At 52.0% G+C, this 17,540-nt stretch overlaps 2 protein-coding genes and 1 pseudogene across 2 annotated transcripts; 2 read left to right on the top strand and 1 right to left on the bottom strand.

The window, feature by feature from the left end:
- Positions 1–1,562: 1,562 nt before the first annotated feature.
- LOC132217364 (F-box only protein 50-like) lies at positions 1,563–10,233 on the top strand. Its single transcript, XM_059667487.1, has 7 exons — positions 1,563–1,576; positions 1,779–1,855; positions 2,402–2,464; positions 2,545–2,596; positions 9,005–9,088; positions 9,610–9,748; positions 9,872–10,233. The coding sequence occupies exons 1-7, from the start codon at positions 1,563–1,565 to the stop codon at positions 10,010–10,012; spliced, it is 570 nt and encodes a 189-aa protein (XP_059523470.1). The 3' UTR covers positions 10,013–10,233.
- LOC132217183 (transcription cofactor HES-6-like) lies at positions 5,529–5,930 on the top strand (annotated as a pseudogene).
- Positions 10,234–11,081: 848 nt separating the features above from the next.
- LOC132216911 (syncollin-like) lies at positions 11,082–12,503 on the bottom strand. Its single transcript, XM_059666600.1, has 2 exons — positions 12,109–12,503; positions 11,082–11,251 (listed from the first exon to the last, which is right to left on the bottom strand). Exons 1-2 carry the CDS (start codon positions 12,501–12,503, stop codon positions 11,242–11,244), a joined length of 405 nt encoding a protein of 134 aa, XP_059522583.1. The 3' UTR covers positions 11,082–11,241.
- Positions 12,504–17,540: the final 5,037 nt, after the last annotated feature.

The following is a 17,540-nucleotide window of genomic DNA, read 5'->3' as shown; positions in this document are numbered from 1 at the left end:
CTCAGCTCTGTAACCAGCCTTTTCTTCAAGGAGCTCTGGTTCCTCTTCGTGGAGACAGTATTAAAAGATCCTGATCTGGGTGCTAGGTGGGCTGATTGCTACAGGAATATTGTTGCTTCTACCCACTCTCTATGGACAAAGCTAGGAAATAGATGGATGTACAGATTTTTTATCCACTGTAAAAAAGTAAAATCTCACTAATAATACATTTCATGTTGATTATACATGTTGAAACAATAATATTTTGAATATATTGGGTCAAATAAAATATATGTAAAAGTAATTTCACACATTTCTGTTTAGTTATGGAATGTGGCTGCTAGAAAATGTTAAATGACACTCGTGGCTCACATAATATTTAGATGTGAACAGTGCTGCCCTAGAGGACAGGCTGCCATAGTGGGTCCAGGCTCTTACTCTCTGGCTGGTGCTCCATTCTCAGTGTATTAGTACTGTCTCCCCTCATGACCAAAATATGGACGCCACAGCTCCAGTCACCACACAATCATATGACCACCCACAAAGCTGGAGTGGCAGAGACTCCAGCCAGCGCTCTCTATGCCTCTTCTCCTCTTCTTCCTTTACTTGGAGAACCCCGGACTTGAAGTGGTCACTTTGCCTTCAGTATCTGGAACATGTGCAGTGGCTACACAGTCCTGTGTTGAGAGCTTACTTCTTTCTTTCAGGAGATGGAATTTGATCCTCTTTCTCTGGGGTTCCCTCCATGATGGGCTCTCTCCTCTCAATTTCCGACTGCTCTCGCAGCCCCAGCTCTGGTGTCTGATAACCTGAGTCAATGACTGGTTTTCTGCTTGAGTTCACCTTGTCCCTTGCTACATGGACAGAGGCCTGTGCCCAGAGGAAAAGCCAGAAACTTAGTCTCACACCATGGTTTGTTCTTTGAAAGATGGAATTCCCTCTTGTTTCTGCCTGCTTCTGGTCGCTCACCAGTGGCTTCAAATAGTTGTGTTTCCAAACCCGTTTGCCCAGAGTTTGTCATTATTATCCATGGGAGGCTAGCCAGCGCCCTCGCACTGTCCCTGCCTCACCTGCCTCTGTGTCGTGCTCACCCTCAGGTGCGTGATTGTCACTAGGGGTCTCTCCCCGGGTCACAGTTCGATGTCAGTGGGGTGGGTGTCAGTGGGGGCTCACTCCATAGCTGCCTGTCTCCTGGGAGCATAGCCGGGCTGTTGTTTCTCCATGTGACTCAGACTTTTCACAGCACCACAGCCCTTGAGTAGATGAACGTCTTACATGGGGCTGGCTGCCCCCAGAGCAGTGTTTAAGGGTCCAGAAGTGAAATCTGAAGGCTGGTTAATGGCTATGCCCGGAACTGACACTGTGTTCTATTGGTCCAAGGCGTCTTGGCCATGCCCAGATTCAAGGGGATGGTGAAAATAAGACTTCCTCTGGATGGTGGAGTGGCAGTCACATTGCAGCAGAGCATGTGGGAGGGATGTATTGCTGTGGCCATAACTGAGAAATACAATTTGGGCCCAATAGACACCCCGGATCCCTCCTTAATACTCGGTACTCTAAGTGTGGCTGATTAGCGAGAGGGAATGCGTCTGCCGAGGTCCATGGTTTCCTGGTTCCCAGAGAAATCCCAGATCCTGACACTTGAGGAGCTTTGCTGAATGTCAGTGATGGAGGCCATGTCTTCAATGGGTGTCATTCGCCGATGCCCTGAATCCTCTGCCACAGGATGATTCCTCCCCACCCAAGACATGCAGGAGCAAGGTCCTGCTCACCAACATGTTCGCCTAAGCACCCCCCAGCTACCCACCCACACCTGAAACTGCTCTTCCTGCGCGGCCACTCTACCGCAACCTGCTGCGCTCGCCCAACCCCGAAGGTGCCCGTGCCGCCAGCCCTAGCTTCTTCCCCAGAGCTGCTTACCCAGACCGTCTGCTCTTCTTCCCCCAGTTCCCTTATCTCTCTATCCCTGTTTCTGTGCCTTTGTCTCTGTTATTTGTACCTCTGTCAGTCCGCTTGAGGCTATGACCTGCCTTGTATCCCTGCCTCTGTCTCCTTCTGTGCCATGTGTCTCTAGCTCTCCCTGTGTCTCTTGTCACCAGGCTCACTCCCTTCCTCCTGCTCCCTGTCTCCCCCTCCCCCCGCTCCTTCCTCCTCCCTCTGCCTATATTCTAAGTGCCTTTTTCTGGGTGCCTCCCTGTCCCTCTGTCTCTGCCTCACCAGAACGCACCTGGTCCCTCTCCCCCAGGACATTCTCAGGGCTCCCCCTGGGCCCTGGCTCACTCACCCCTCCCAGACTGGTCTGGCCTGGTGGGTGGCACAGCTTCCTGCCCTTCAGAGGGGCCCTGGGGGTAGGGTGCAGGGAGAGGGTGGACAGGACAGCTCCAGCAGGCCTGAGGCTCTGTGTATCACCTGCCCATTTCAGGCATCAACATTTATGAGCCAGCGCCCCCTACTGGCCCCACTCGGCAGCCCCTGGAGACACTGGGTGAGTGCTTGGGGGCTGGTCCCCAGGGGAGGGTGCCCAACACTCTGTGCTTTCTAACCCTTTGCTCCTCCACCTGGCAGGCAACTTCCGTGGGTGGTACATTAGGACTGAGCAGCTCCAGCACAACTGCAGGTGAGTGGCCAGGGCCGGGCCTGTGATGGATTCCCTCCTCCAGCCTTCCTTGCTGTGGGACCTGGAGAAAATGACTTTGCCTCTCTGGGCCTCAGTTTCTTGCTCTGTAAACACAGAGTTAGTCACCTGCCCAGAGAATGCCCCTAACACACAGCACAGGCTTTGGCCAGGTCTGGCTTACACATAGTAGGTGTTCCCAAGTAGCAGCTATTATTGTTCCTCTGCTGAGCCTCTTCCCCTGGGAGGAGGCAAGTCCCCGGGCCCGGAGAATCTGAGCCCCGCTTCTGGGCACCAGGTGAGATGGTGTAACTCAGTGGCTCAGAGTCACCCTGAGCCTGAGCTTCTTTGCTGCTTGACATTGGGTGAAAGGACAGAACAGGACTGAAAGCTGCGTCCCTAACCCCTCTTCCAAGAAAAAGCCACAGAATGTATCAGTTACTCAGCCTGCCCTTAACTCGGTCAATGGGAAAGTGCGGGAAACTAGCCCAAGGCCAAAAGTATGCTAGCCACCCCCCTGTCTTTGTGTAACTAGACCCTAGCTGCACCCTGCCCTTGCGTCACTAGCCCCCGGCCCTCACTCAACCAACCGGAATTGGCCAAATCAGTGGTCAGAGTGTGCCCCCGCCCCCCGACCCCAAGCCCTATAAATTCTTTGTTCTCTTGGAACTCCGGGCTCTCTCTCACACCCTATTGCTGCGTCGGTAGGGGAGGCAGAAGGACCAAGCCCCGGGCTTGAATAAAGGCTCTATGCTTTTGCATCGGACTCAGTGCTCCCTATTGATGTCCTTTGGGGGATCTTGAAATCTGGGCATAACATTTGGGGGCTCGTGCAGGACCCCCAAGACTCATGAGGGACCCCTATCCGGAGAGTCTGACTGACCGCAGTAAGTGTCTGTGTTGTCTGTTGTGTCCTGTGTGTTCTGTCCTGTGTGAGCTCACTTCTGAAATCTGTAGTGTCCGAAACAGTCTAGGTGGACGCACTGGGGGACCATGGGCGGAGGAGTAGGGGGAAGCCCCGATCCTCCATCTGGAGGGGCGCAGAAACCCCTCAATCTGAGACGAGGCGGGTTGCTCCCGCCAGTTGGCACATGGCCATCGTCTAATCTGTAGTTTTGATTCCACGGAGTCAGAAGGTTGTTTTGGTTTTGCTTCCATAGAGTTGGAAGACTGTATTTGTCTGTGTTTGTGTGTTTTTTTCTGTTTTCTGTGGACTTACTGGACGGACATTATGGGACAGACTCAAACTACTCCTTTAAGCATTATGGTTGTTTTAAAGTCAAGGGCTGGGCCAAACCTGCTTGCCAGCCTCAGGGGTGGTTTTCCAGAACCTCTGGGAACTTGGGACCTTGAAGCTTACTGAATTCAAATGATAAAAAACCTTGTGTCTTGCATTTTTGAAGTTTATTCTTAAAAATGTTACTGATTGAGAAGTGCTGAATATTTGACTTGCCAACTAAAAGTTTAAGGTTCAGATTGAATTGGGAAAAACTGTGTGTTGTGGTAGCTAAATGCTTTTGCTGAATGAATGTCTGGTGAAAGTGTATGAGTGTGGAGGGAGGGGGCCTTTCCTCTCCTCTTCTATCTGTGTTTCTACGACTTTGGTCAGGTGGGCATCTGAGTGAGGATCTGTGAAAACAGGTCACCCCCTCCCTTGTCTGTCTCTCGTCACCGATCATCATGGGGTTGGGACAAAATTTGTTTGTGTGGGACTATCCAATTTACTACCAAGAAGGGGGACTGGATACAGCTCCAGCCTGGGCTAATCTAAGAACGTGTAAATATGGGGTGTTCACCTTAGCTGCTCATAACTGGTCTGTGTGAAATGAAAGCTACTTTAATTTATTTTGCATTTCTGTTAATTCATCTGGCTGAATGTTTGGATTAGACCCGCAGTGGGCTGCAAGAATCTCTAGCAGTTCTCAGAGTCTTTTGCTCACCATTACAGAAGGAATCAGCCCACTTCGCTAACAAAAATTTCTGTCTATCAGTTGCTCTTACCTGGATTGTAAATCGCTGTAATTCCAAGATTGCTTACTTCTGAGATTGCTTATAAAAGAGCAAGAGAGAAGTCTTTTCAAGTTAACTGTTTGCTTAGCAAATTTCAAAGAACTTGTTATTTATGGTTTTCTTATCTCTTTGGTAGCAATTATGTATTAGAATCCTCATAGAGGACATAACCTGGTCTTTCCCTTCCTCCCTCATCCTGATTCTGAAAGCATCTGTCACTGGATTTCAGATGGTCTCCAGGCTTTCTGTCTGCAAGAAATCTCCCTATGCACCCGTTATCTTTCCAGGCCGCCTAAGAGTCATATTATCCCACAGGTCGGACCCCAGCCTCCAGGAGGGAGCGCTGCTATAGGAGCAGTCTGTGGTTTTCTTCAAAACTCCCACTGTTTAAAGGGAGACAAACAACTTGGCTGTGAGAAGGGGGGCGGGGGTGTTGGCAGTTATGCTACTGGCTGCAAACCTAACAGGTCTTATCAATGAACTTCAAGGTCACAAAAAGTAACTGTGAGCACAGTCTTTTTCTGCCCTGGTTTATTCTTTTTAACCCCTCCAATGCTGAATCAGACTGATACCTGTTCTTAGTTTTGTCACAAAAGGTCTAGATATACCTTAAGAGTAAAAGTACATTTAAAATGTGTTCATAAATATTAATCTAAAATTGCTGAATGTTCACTTTTGGTAATCTTTAAAGGATTAAGGTTTTTAAGAATAAAAAAAAATTCTAATACATTAAAAAAACCAACTAAACTCCCAGGAGAAAATCGGAGGAGGAACAAAACTAAAATCCTCAGCTGCCCTGGTGATTTAGAACTGTTTTGCTAGGCAGACTCAGCCCCTGAGAGCCAGGTCAAAGAAGGAGGGGCTGTTGCCGGTGGTATAGCTAAGGGCGCTGGGTGCACCCGCTGTGCTTTGGGCTGTGCTGGTTATGGCGTCGCCCCTGGCGCCCCGACGACGGGACCATGCGAGCCGAGAGAATAAGGACCTCTGGGAGGCGTGGGGGCACCGCAAGGCCCTGAAGCCCCTGTGGATAAGAAGCGGCATGCGCGAATCAATGAGAGCCTACAGGAGCTGCAGCAGCTGCTGGCGGGCACCGAGGTGAGGCTGGCGGGCCGGTGCCCAGGGGTTGCTGAGCGGGCAGACGGGGGTCAGGGCATTGCCTGGCCTCACCTCCCTCCCCCACCTGGCGCCCCCACCGGCGCAGGTGCAGGCTAAGCTGGAGAACGCTGAGGTGCGCGTGCTGCAGGGCAGGGCTTGCGGGGCGAGCAGCTGCAGGCAGAAGCCAGCAAGCGCTTCACTGCCAGCTACATCCAGTGAACCCCCTGCTTGAGTCCATACCACTGCAAAAGGGCAGCAGCTTCCAGGATTTGCTGGGGGACGTTCTGGCTGGACCCCTGGGAGACCCTAGGCAGAGCAGCTGGCTCACAGGAGGGGCTGATAGCCCCTTCTAGTGCACTCCCTTGAAAGAGGCCTGGTTGCTGCTCTGCCACAAAGGGAACTGGTAAAAAGGCCAAAAAAAAGCAGGGGTCTAAGGGTTAACAAAAAGGCACTCTCCCTGGACCTGGGAGCCATCAGGACTTTGAAATTCTCCAAGAGAGGAGGAGTCTGACTCAGAGACTGGCCGAAACCTCGTTGGGTTAGGAGAACTGGAGGCTGCATGTTGAACTTGTAGACTACAGTTTGCTGAGCAGATGTCCAAGCCCAGTTGTGTAGAGGTTAGCTGCCTCTGTGCAGCAAACAACTTTCTCCTCTGCCAGAATGCATTTTATGGAGATTGTTCAGACTGTGTTTGCGGCTAGAGAGGAGAAGAATGACCGCCGCACACAAGCCCTAACTGTGGCTTGCAGAGAACTGAGCAAGATGACTCCCCTGCTACATTCCCAGGTGCTGGTTGCAGCCAAGAGCATGCATCACCCTGTATGGCATTAGAGCAATGCCCTACATGATGGACGTGGCTGATGCCTTCTTCTCATGGACATGGCTCCAGAGAGTCAAGGACAGTTTTGTTTTGTGTAGGAAGGGTCAACAGTGAACTTTAGTTGCCCTCCCTCGAAGGTATTTGTATAGCCCTACCATGCGTCACATTTGGTAGCATGAGATTTGGCTCCTGAAGTGGCCATGCTGCCAATATTATGTTTCATTGTATTAATATGTTGTATTAACCTTTGATTCTCTTGCAGGTTTGAATGTAGCTGTAGCTGCCGAGAGGGCAGGTGCCCAACTGGGCAAAGAAGAATACCCATCAGGTTTTGGTCTCTATTGAGAAACAGCTAACAGTTGGCAGCCTGTATACTGTCTTGCAGGCCTGCATGACCATGCCCATGTCAGGGGTGGTACAAACCTTGGCTGTAGAGAGCTGGGAAAGGCCTATTTGGAATGGAAGGTCTGAGGCATGGTTGTGCATTTTTGAAGGACATGGAGGGAAGGTTTAAAGGCTGGTTTAAAAGTATGAAATTTAGAAAGGTTGTGTATGTGATAAGAAGGAGAAGAGAAATGTTGAAAGGAAATTAATCAAATGGTACAGGCCAGTAAGCCAGAGAGAGTAAATAATTTACATTCTGCCTCCCTAAACATAGGGTAAATAGTTATGCCAAAGTACTTAGGGAGGACTGATAAAAGAAATCCAACAGTTATTGTTTTGTTATAACTCTGAAAAGTCCATGAAAAAGGACTGACAAGAAAAATCAGAAGATCTTAGAGCAGATCAGTATGTTTTTCTCCTTATATAATTCCTCTGAAATCTGGCAATGCTTAATAAGTCATGGCAATACATTTCTTTGCATGAAATCAATAAGACCGGTTTACAATAGTGATTTTATTAACCGGAAACTTTGACTGGAATATCATGTTTTAAAGAAACCTGTCTGAGCTCTGAAGACTTGAAGCCAATAAAAGTGCCACGGAGAAAGCCTGGTATCCTGCTTGGGAGCCCTGAAGATGGCTGGCGCTGGAGCGTCAGGCCCAAGCCCTACCATCACTGGCGGTTGGTAAGAGTAGAAGAGGAACAATAAGGATCCCTCTGCATCACTGTGGAACCCCCACTCACTCTGGGCCGCAACGAGTAGGAAGGCTACTGAGATGGGCCTTAAAGCCTGGAGCGTGGGCTCAGGTGGAGTTGCTACAGGTGAGGGATTCACCTAACTCAGATACTGCAGGCAGACCTGATGGCAGCTGGATGGCTTGGCTTCCTGGCCCTACGGGGCACATTAAGATTCAATCATGAAATTCCAGCAAAGGTAGTCAGTTACCATTCTTGTTGTGTTTATGCAAACATCAGGCCAAATTGAATACAGTAGATAAATTAATCTTGATTTGGCTTTTTGATAGCCATAGAGGAATTTTTAAGAAGAAAAATCCTATTTCAATAGAAATTGTTAAAGCTAAAATGGTTTCTTTCCCTTCCACTGGACCATTTGTTATAGTTTGTCTCTGCCAGGTCACAAGCCCAGCTCCTTCTGTGACAGCGGACCGCGCGGGACCCCTTGTAATCCTCCTAATGCTGTTGACTTTCGGCCCTTGCATTATTAACAGACTAGTCTGATTTGTCAAAAAGCGCATAGGGGTGGTCCAGTTGATGGTTTTGCAAGCCCAGTACAGGCCTCTAGCGACGGAAGGTAAAATAGAAATGCAGTCCATCTCATGATTGAGCCGGAAGTTCCAAGACAAGGGGGGAATGAAAGGACAGAATAGGACTGATAGCTGCGTCCCTAACCCCTCTTTCAAGAAAAAGCCGCAGAATGTATCAGTTACTCAGCCTGCCCTTAACTCGGCCAATGGGAAAGTGCGGGAAACTAGCCCAAGGCCAAAAGTATGCTAGCCACCCCCCTGTCTTTGTGTAACCAGGCCCTAGCAGCACCCTGCCCTTGCGTCACTAGCCCCCGGCCCTCACTCAACCAACCGGAATCGGCCAAATCAGTAGAGTGTGACCCCACCCCCTGACCCCAAGCCCTATAAATTCTTTGTTCTCTTGGAACTCCGGACTCTCTCTCTCTCTCTCTCTCTCTCTCTCTCTCTCTCTCTCCCTATCGCTGCATCAGTAGGGAAGGCAGAAGGACCAAGCCCCGGGCTTGAATAAAGACTCTATGCTTTTGCATCGGACTTGGTGCTCCCTAGTGATGTCCTTTGGGGGATCTTGAAATCTGGGCATAACATGGGCAAGTCACTTCCATTCTTGAGCCTCGGTTTCCCCACCGCAACACAGGGTTCAGAATGCATCGCCTGCCAAGAGGGCGATGGGAACCGAGACTATAAGGTGCCCAGTGAGGGCCCAGCACCCATACCGGGGTCCCCTGGATATGAGGGTGCTGTGATCAGGTTTCCTGCTCCCTGGGGTCAGGCTGCCCTGGGAGATGCCCGAGAATGCCAGCAGGTCCCAGAGCCCACCTCCCCTGTGCCCCCTCACAGCTGGATGGTGAAGCATCTGCTGGCCAAGGGGCTGTGGGAGGAGCTTCTTGATGATGAGCAGCCAGACATTACTGTCATGGACTGGTACGTGCCTCCCCCCCCCCCCCCCAGGGTGCACACAGGGGCTCCCAAAAGCACAACCCCACCACGCCCTCCCCTTTGGTCTGAGCCTCCCACCAGGACTCTCCTGTCCCTGCAGGACCCAGCCCTGCCCACCTCTGTGGCCCCTTCTCTCGGACACCTTCAGGATTTGAAATGTGCCAGGCCCAAGGCTGTTCTTTCCTCTTCAGATGCTTGTCTTTCTCAGGACGATTCGTCCTTGTCCTTCAGGAGTCGGTTACAAAAGGCTCCACTGGGAAGCCTTCCCTGACCAGCCCCCATGCTGGTCCTGACTATTCCTGCTGGTCACTGCCTCCCCGCTGGACTATGAATCCCAAGAGGGGGGGCAGGGGCTGTCTTGGTAGCACCAGCCAGCCCAGGGGCACAGGGTCGGCAAGGGGGGTGGGGAGTGTCAGTGAGTGGTGCTAAACGGTGATTGGGGCAAGACATTGGGGTGGGGATGTTGGGTCTGAGGTGGCAGCTGAAGTCCTTCCCCCCACCCCCAGGTTTGAGGACAGCCGGCTGGACGTGTGTGTCTATGAGTTGCACGTCTGGCTGCTGGCAGCTGACCGACACACCATCATTGCTCAGCACCATGTGGCCCCCCGGACCTCTGGGAGGGGCCCTCCTGGCCGCTGGGTCCAGGTGAGACTCCCTGTCCCAGCTGCCAACCCAGACCCGTCCCAAGACCTCACAGAGGGAGGAGGGGGGAGAGCAGAGCTCATCGGTCCCTAATAAGGACTTCTTTCTGACCCGCTGCTGCCACAGGTGTCCCACGTATTCTGCCAGTATGGTCCTGGTGTGCGTTTTGTCCACTTCCTGCACAAGACGAAGAACCGCACGGAGGCTGGTGGGCTGCGGCGAACAAGGGTGACTGACTCCTCCGTGTCTGTGCAGTTCAGGGAGTGACTGGCTGTTTTGACCCCTTGTCTCATCCTGAGTGTCTGACTTCATCGCCCTCCCCGCCCCCGCCCCCCGAACGTCTGAATCTTTGGCATTTCCCCTGCACTCTCAGGGCTCCAGGAGGGCAGGGACCATGTCTTCCCAAGGCAGTGCTCGACAGATACTAGGTGCTCAATAAACCCTTGTTGACTAAACCAGTAAACACCTGTGCCCAAGGATTCTGAGTATTTTGCCATCTTTTCTCCTTAGAACTTTGCTGAGTTCCTAGCCCACTCATACACCCTCTGCTCTGTGATCCTCCAGCACCTCACACCTCCTCCACCTCCCACACCTCCCTTGACCTCTGATCTCTTCACATACCCCCACCTTATGGTCTCTTAGCATCTCCACCTTCCTCTTTCCCCCACATTTCTTAGCTCTCAGAATCCCCCCGAATTCTCCTCCTCCATCCAACCCCAAGTTGTCCTTCCCCGTGGGCTGTCCCCATATCTTTCCTTCCCCAAGACCCACAATTCTCTTCTTTAGCTTCTCCTAGGAGCCCCCAAACCCAGGTATCCATCAAGGGCCCCATCCCTGGGGGTGGGGGTGAGAATAGGTTGTAAAGTCACATTTGCAGAAATATGCAAATTTGCACTAAAGTGTCTTCCATGTGTAGGGGAGGGGAGGGTTGAAGGATTAAACAACCCATAAGTCCTAGGCTCTGGCCAGATCTCTCAACAGACCCTGGCCTGGCCTGGGCTGGTCCTTGAAGGCCTCCTGCTGTCTCATGCATGAATCCTGAGTCTGGAGGTCCCTGGCAGGCCAGAGCAGCTGGGGGTCACTCAGGGAAGGGCTGTGCACCAAAAGGTCTGGGAAGCATGTCAATGTCTAATTATCAGCAGCAGTGCCATTGCATGCCACACATGCTTCCTGTGGGCGTGTGTCTTTGTGCACACCTAAATCCATGTCAGAATCTATGGGTGCGTCCCCAATCACAGCACTGCCCCAGGTAGGACTGATCCTGGCATGACCACCCTGCTGTCTCCCCATCCTGGGTGGTCTTGGGTCCCAAGCACAAGCAGATGGCAGACAGGGGCAACTTCATAAGGACTGTATTGCAGGGAAGGCAGGGTGGGAAGGGGGCGGGCAGAAAGCTCTCTTGTTTGGGACTTGGGGCCCTCAGCAGGCCCCAGGGACAAGGCTGGGTGGAGGGCTCCTCATTCTGTAAGGGCTGGAGATGAGGGGCCTCTGAGGCATCAGTAGCACCTGCAACAGAATAAAAACTTATCACCAGGAAGTGCCAGGGTCTCAAAGATCTGTGGCTTGTGGAGCTCTAGAGCCTGAGATAAGGTGTGGGCTGGGCTGGGCGGGGCTTCCACTTCAGGAGCGGGGGGGGGGGGGGGGGGGGGGGTCTCCTGGAGCTTTTGGGTCGGGGAGGGGGGGGTTGGTTTTGGAGTCTACTATGGCTAGACTTAGGGTCCCAAGTCTGTGAGTTTGCATATGTGAGTGCAGGGTGGGCTCAGGGCTCCAAATGCTCCAGAACCTTCCCAAGGACCCTGGGACTGGGTCCTGGTTTTGAGGCTGTCCTAGAGGGTGTGAGTGGTTAGGGAGCATAAGGGCCAGACAGGGTGTCCCCAGATATGAGTCTGGGGTCTTGAGGTCTGGGTCAGATGTAGAGTCTGGGAAGCCTGAGGCAGCTCTGAGATCTGACGATTTGGGGAGAGGGAAGAACTGGCTTTGGTTCTGGGACTCCAGGGTGAGGGGGTGAGTGGCTCCACATCCCAAGCTAGACTGGGAAGCTCAGGAGTTAGTGGCCCTCCCTGGACAGTGTAGCTGTGGGTAGGCAGGTGGGGGTTCCGGAAGGTTGTGGAGGACAGCTCCCTGAATGGAGGGGGTTGCATCACTTCTGAGTGTGAGAATCCCAGAACTGGTCTGAGAGATCCAAGGGGCATGGGCTTGGGGGAGGGATGCGGGTGAGAAGGGACCTCCAGGATGGGTCTAGGGATTCCCAATTTGGGTCAGGGACTCAGGGGTCTGGGCAAACTGAAGCTGGGGGTGGTGGTGGGGCTGGGTTCTGTGCTGTGGAAGCGGATGTGCACACTGGCACGGGGACAGGAGGGCACCTGCAGTAGATGGAGGCGATGGCGTTGGACCAGTGGCCAAAGATGCCCCTGCGGTACTCTTCAAGGCGCGGGTAGACACCAGCGGTGAACTTGTGAGACTTGCCACCCTTGCCTCTTCGGGACCACACCGTGAGCTCACAGCGCGGGGCCGCCACGAGTGAGGAGATGACGTTCCTCCAGTCAGAGGGCAGGAAGGGCAGGTCGGTGCCCGGCTCTATGGACAGCTCCGCGCCTTGGCAGCAGTTCTCATAATATGGGTCGCTCTTGTCATAGACCTTGGCGCACGTCCGTGTCCCATCAGGGTTCTTCAGGTCAGCAGCTGCCGGGCAGGCGCCTCGGACACCGGGGATGGCCACCAGGGCCAGCGCCAGCAGCAGTGGGCACAGCGGGGCCATGGTGAAGCTGCAAGGCTGAGCCCCTGCGCGCTTTTATGCTCCTGACCCGTGGGAAGGGACAGCTGCAAGATTAGGACTCTGCGAGGGAGGGGGAGGGGGAGCCCTTCCTAGTCCAGGTCTCAAACCCACAAGGAGAAATACAGGATGGACATATTTGTATGAAACGTGGCAGTTTACGTCAATACACAGGACTTGAGGGTCGGTCACTGCAGCACAGAGGGGAACAGGGTTAATAGGTTGGGCAGGAAGAGCTCTTCCAAACTGACCAGGAATGAAACACCCCACCTCACCCCACCTCCTTCAACAGGAGAGGCTGAGGGAGGGCGAAGAGGAGGGGGGCTGGGCCTTCAGGCGGGGCAGGTCTCAAGACCTTGGGAAAGTAGAAGCTGGAAATGGGTGGGGGGAAGAAGCGGGGGGGGGGGGGGGGGGGGGGGGCTGGTGAAGGTTGTGCAGGAGGAGGGACAGGAAAGAGCGCCTTCACTCAGGAGTGGGAGATCTTCCTGACCAAGTTCAGAAGCCAGAACCTGTGAAATATGAGATAGGCCTATTGTGTAACACTTAAAGCCATTACAGCCCGGCCAGTGTGATTCAGTGGTTGAGCGTGGGCCTATGAACCAGGAGGTCACAGTGAAGTGAAATTTTTGGACTGGAACATGTGGTGTTCCCCTGAGCAGGATGGTGTCTGTTAGGTTGGATGGAGCAATTGAATTGATACCCTTCCTCCAGGAACTGGCTTTTCAGGTCATTTCACTATGGCCATTCCCTTTGACCACATTCCATTCTCTCCCCTCAGGGTATGCATAAAGAAGTCTCTGCCCAGAAAAAAGCCCGCCAAAAGTCCTTTCAAAGCCGCTGATTCCCGTCACTGGGTGCTGGAGCCACCCAGATTCAGCCACCTGGTGTGTGGATGGTGGAATAAATTCATAATCCCTCACCATTCTGGCCTGTGTGTTCCTCCTCAGGCTGAAGAGGAAACTGGTCTTGCAAGGCGTGTCAGGCCATAAAAACTGTGAACAACATACTGCCCTGCGGGTGGGGAGAGGTCGTTATCAGTTATCGCTGGCCCCAGGACAGATCATCGGATATGGCCTGGAGACCCCCAACAGCTGGGGGCCTTCCTGTAAACCCATGGAAGGGGGCGGAACGCCATCTGCAAGACAAAGACCCCAGAAGATTATAAAAAGTGAAGCCCTCTGCGTGTTTCTTCGCTCTGATTTGGAAATTATTCCCGGAGTCCACTAGTGTTAATAAACAGGGTCCCTCCCTTTCTCTAGGAAGCGTGCTTGGTATTCCTTTGGTCTTCTGTAACATATGGTTCCCTGAACCAGGAAGCTAACCGCATTTGGCTCTTGCCTCCGGTGAGTGGAGGAGGTTTGGGGCCCCAGGGCGCGGGACAGGCCTCTGGAAGGCGTGCATTGCTGATTTTAGCAGAATTGAACTGGGGGGAATTCCAGGCACTCCCGGACCTCAGCCCAGGACCTCAGCCCAGGACCCAGCCGGCATCTGGAGAAAGTGGACGGACACCTCTTGACCTGTCGACAGAATCTGTAAGGTAGGGGCCCCAGTCAGTTAGGCTCATTCCAAGTGAGTGGAAGGGGAAGCTTGATCACCTCCCTGGAAGTCATAGGACTTTGTCAGGTAAATCAGGAACCAGGACTCCGGAGGTAAGTGAATTCAGATTCAATTAAGGAATTATGGGTTCACTCTTCTGTTTGTTAGTGCCAAATTTGCTACCGAGCAGGGGGGCTGGGCGCAGCCTTAACTCCTCCGGTAGGTACTCACCGAGAAGTCGGTTGAGAATTCTGGTCTGGGGCGTGGGTGCCAGGAGTGCCCTCATGCTCATCTGGGGAGTTGGGCATTTTCTGCTCAGCTCCAGTCTGGGCTAGCCTGAGAGAGTGTGAGTACGAATGTTTGTCTTCACATAATTATCTGCTGATTAACTGGTCTGTGTGAAAGCAAAAGCTACTCTGATTTTCTATTAGTTCATCTGGTTAAAATGTTTGATTTGCTGAAGGCTGAACCCGTGATGGTCTACAAAAGTCTCAAGCAATGCTGTTGAGTTAGTATTCTCAGAGACGTTTGCTCTCTATCACGGGAAGAATCAGTTCACTTAGTAAAAATTTCTGTCTATGTTTGTGTACTAGGGGCTTTGGTTTGCTCTGTGATTTTGCTGTGTTAGGTTGAAATTTTGGAATTCTGGGGTAGATTTAAAGGTATTTGTGGCTTTTCTTGTCTGACTGGGACTTTCAGGGGCAGGACTCACAGCTCCGCAGGGCAGAGAGATTTTATGGGCCCTGCCCCCTGCCTGTGCTGAATTAAGGATTTTTTCTTTCAGGAGACCCTCCAGGCTTTTAGTAAAATTTCCCTGTACCCTTGTCATCCTCTGCCTTTTTTTCCAGGCTAAGAGTCATTTTCCTCCACAGGTCGGACCCCAGCCTCAGGAGGGAGGGCTACTACAGTGATGGCCTGTAGTTTTCTCTGAAGCTCCCGCTGTTTCTATTCCTCCCCTCTGTAGAAATTGTCTTCCTCTAACTCACAAGAGGAAATAATACAGGCCAGTGTCATTTGGCTTGCTGGTTAAAAGAAGACAACGGGCCCTGGAGTCTGTAAAAGTGGCCGGGAACGAAGCTGGTCAAATGTACTGAAAGGGTTCGGTACCTGTTGCTGCTGGCAGAGGAGGGGCTGATATCCCCTTCCAGTGCACTCCCTTGGGAGAGGCCTGATCACTGCTCTGTCACAGGGGACGGGGACGAAGGCAGGGGCCTGGTACCCAACCCACTGCCACAGGAGCGCTTTGTAATATGCAGGGCTGTTTCTAACTGCAACTCTGGCTGTTTTGGACTGGCAGCTTATGGCAGGACCCTGTAACTAGTAAACAGGGTTAACAAAAGGACAAAGGAAAGGAGCTCTCCCTGGACCCGGGAGGGAGCCTTCAGGACTTTGAGATTCTCCAAGAGAGAAGTCTGACTGAGGGACTGGCTGAGACCCCATTCGGTTGGGAGGACCAGAGGCTGAACTTGTAGACTGCAGTTTGCTAGGCAGAGGTCCAAGCTCAGTTGTATAAGGGTTAAGCTACCTGTGTACAGCGAAGCAACTTTCTCCCGTGCCAGAATACATTTTGGGGAATTGGACAGACTGTGTTTGTGGCTGGAAAGAGGAATCGGCCGCCACGCACAGTCCTGACAGTGGCCTGCAGAAAACTGTATAATAGACTTAGAAGATGCCTGAGTCCTCATGGACATGGCTCCAGAGAGACAAGGATGTTGTGACCCTTACTATTCTAATTGCTACAGTTTGTCTCTGCCAGGTCACAAGCCCACCTCCACAGAGGCAAGAGGGAACCGGACCACAGACGAAGCGGCCCAGAAGGCTGCCCTGGAAACCAGTGAGGCCTCTACAGATTCTGGTGGGTAAAGGCTGAAATCCATAACTAATTTTTACTCAAGTTCTTGCAGGCTTTACAGTCTATCCAGAAAGCAATCCAGAAGCACATCGGAGATGTTCTGCCTTCCAACCTGGTGACTCTGTTTGGGTAAAGACCACCCAAGGACTGACTCCTACCTGGAGGGGACCACATACCATCATCCTGACCAACCCCACCACTTCCAAGGTTGCAGAACTGAACACCTGGATACCAGAAACACCCCCTGCGGATTCGTTGCTCCACAAGGCTAAAAGAAGCTTGTGGGACAAGGAGGGCGGGGGGAATGAGGAGGAAACTGGTCTTGCAAGACGTGTCAGGCCATAAAAACTGTGAGCAATGCACTGCCCTGGGATGGGCGGGGGCGGGGGGTCATTATCGCTGGCCCCAGGAGAGATCATCGGATATGGCCTGGAGACCCCCAACAGCTGGGGGCCTTCCTGTAAGCCCATGAAAGGGGGCGGAACCATACCTGCAAGACAAAGACCCCAGAAGGTTATAAAAAGTGAAGCCTTCTGCGTGTTTCTTCGCTCTGATTTGGAAATTATTCCCGGAGTCCACTAGTGTTAATAAACGGGGTCCCTCCCTTTCTCTAGGAAGCATTTCTAGATGGTATTTCTTTGGTCTTCTGTAACAAGGCGACCTAACAGTTTCCAGGCCCTTTGTCCCACGGAGTAGTAGAATGCATCCACAGACAAATGGACTCCCATGGGGGAAGAGGAAGATTCCCACAGAACGGGCTCCCACGTGGGGAGGAGGAAGAGTCCCATAGAATTCCTGTTTCCAAGGTTTGTAAAGGCTACAAGTCCCTGTGTCCTGATATCCCTTCTGATTGGTCAATATTCCCTTTTGAATTGGTTACTATAGTAACTCCAGAGACCCTCTTCCCTCATTGTCCTATTCCTTCTGGGCTTTCTTCATCCTTTATTTTGTAAATATAGAACTTTTGGCTACTCCCAGTTCCCTTATGTAAATATAACTGTTGCCACTCCCTTGTGTTATGAAAATGTACCTTCTGGCAGTTCCCTTGTCTTGTGGAAATGTAACTTCTCCCAGTCTGTAGCCCTGTGTGTTTTTTCCATGGACCCCCAATTCTAAAAATTCCCTAAACCTGCCTATATTCCCTATTTTTTTAAATAGATTTCATTGATTTTTTCACCAGAGGAAGGGAGAGGGATAGTTAGAAACATGATGAGAGAGAAACATTGATCAGCTGCCTCCTGCATACCCCTTGACTGGAATTGAACCCGGGAACCTTCAGTCTGCAGGCCGACGCTCTATTCACTGAGCCAAACCAGCCATGGCTAAAGTTCCTATTTCAACAGTTGGATTCCAGGTCAGGGCCCATGCCCGGGTGCAGGGGGGGCCTGCAGAAGGCAGCCTATCAATGATTCACTCTCAACACTTATGTTTCTATCTTCTCTCTCCCTTCCTGTCTGAAATCAACAGAAATATCTATTTTTTTAAAGTATTTTTTTTATTTGAGAGAGGAAGGGAGAGAGAGAGAGAGAGAGAGAGAGAAATCAATGATGAGAGCGAATCATTGATCTGCAGCTGCCTCTTGCACACCTCCAACTGGGGATCAAGCCTGCAACCTGGGTATGTGCCCTTGACCG

Source organism: Myotis daubentonii, chromosome 15 (assembly GCF_963259705.1).
Source record: "Myotis daubentonii chromosome 15, mMyoDau2.1, whole genome shotgun sequence".
Classification (NCBI taxonomy): Eukaryota; Metazoa; Chordata; class Mammalia; order Chiroptera; family Vespertilionidae; genus Myotis; species Myotis daubentonii.
Note: the sequence above shows the minus strand (reverse complement) of the source record. Positions and strands in the feature narration are given on the sequence as shown.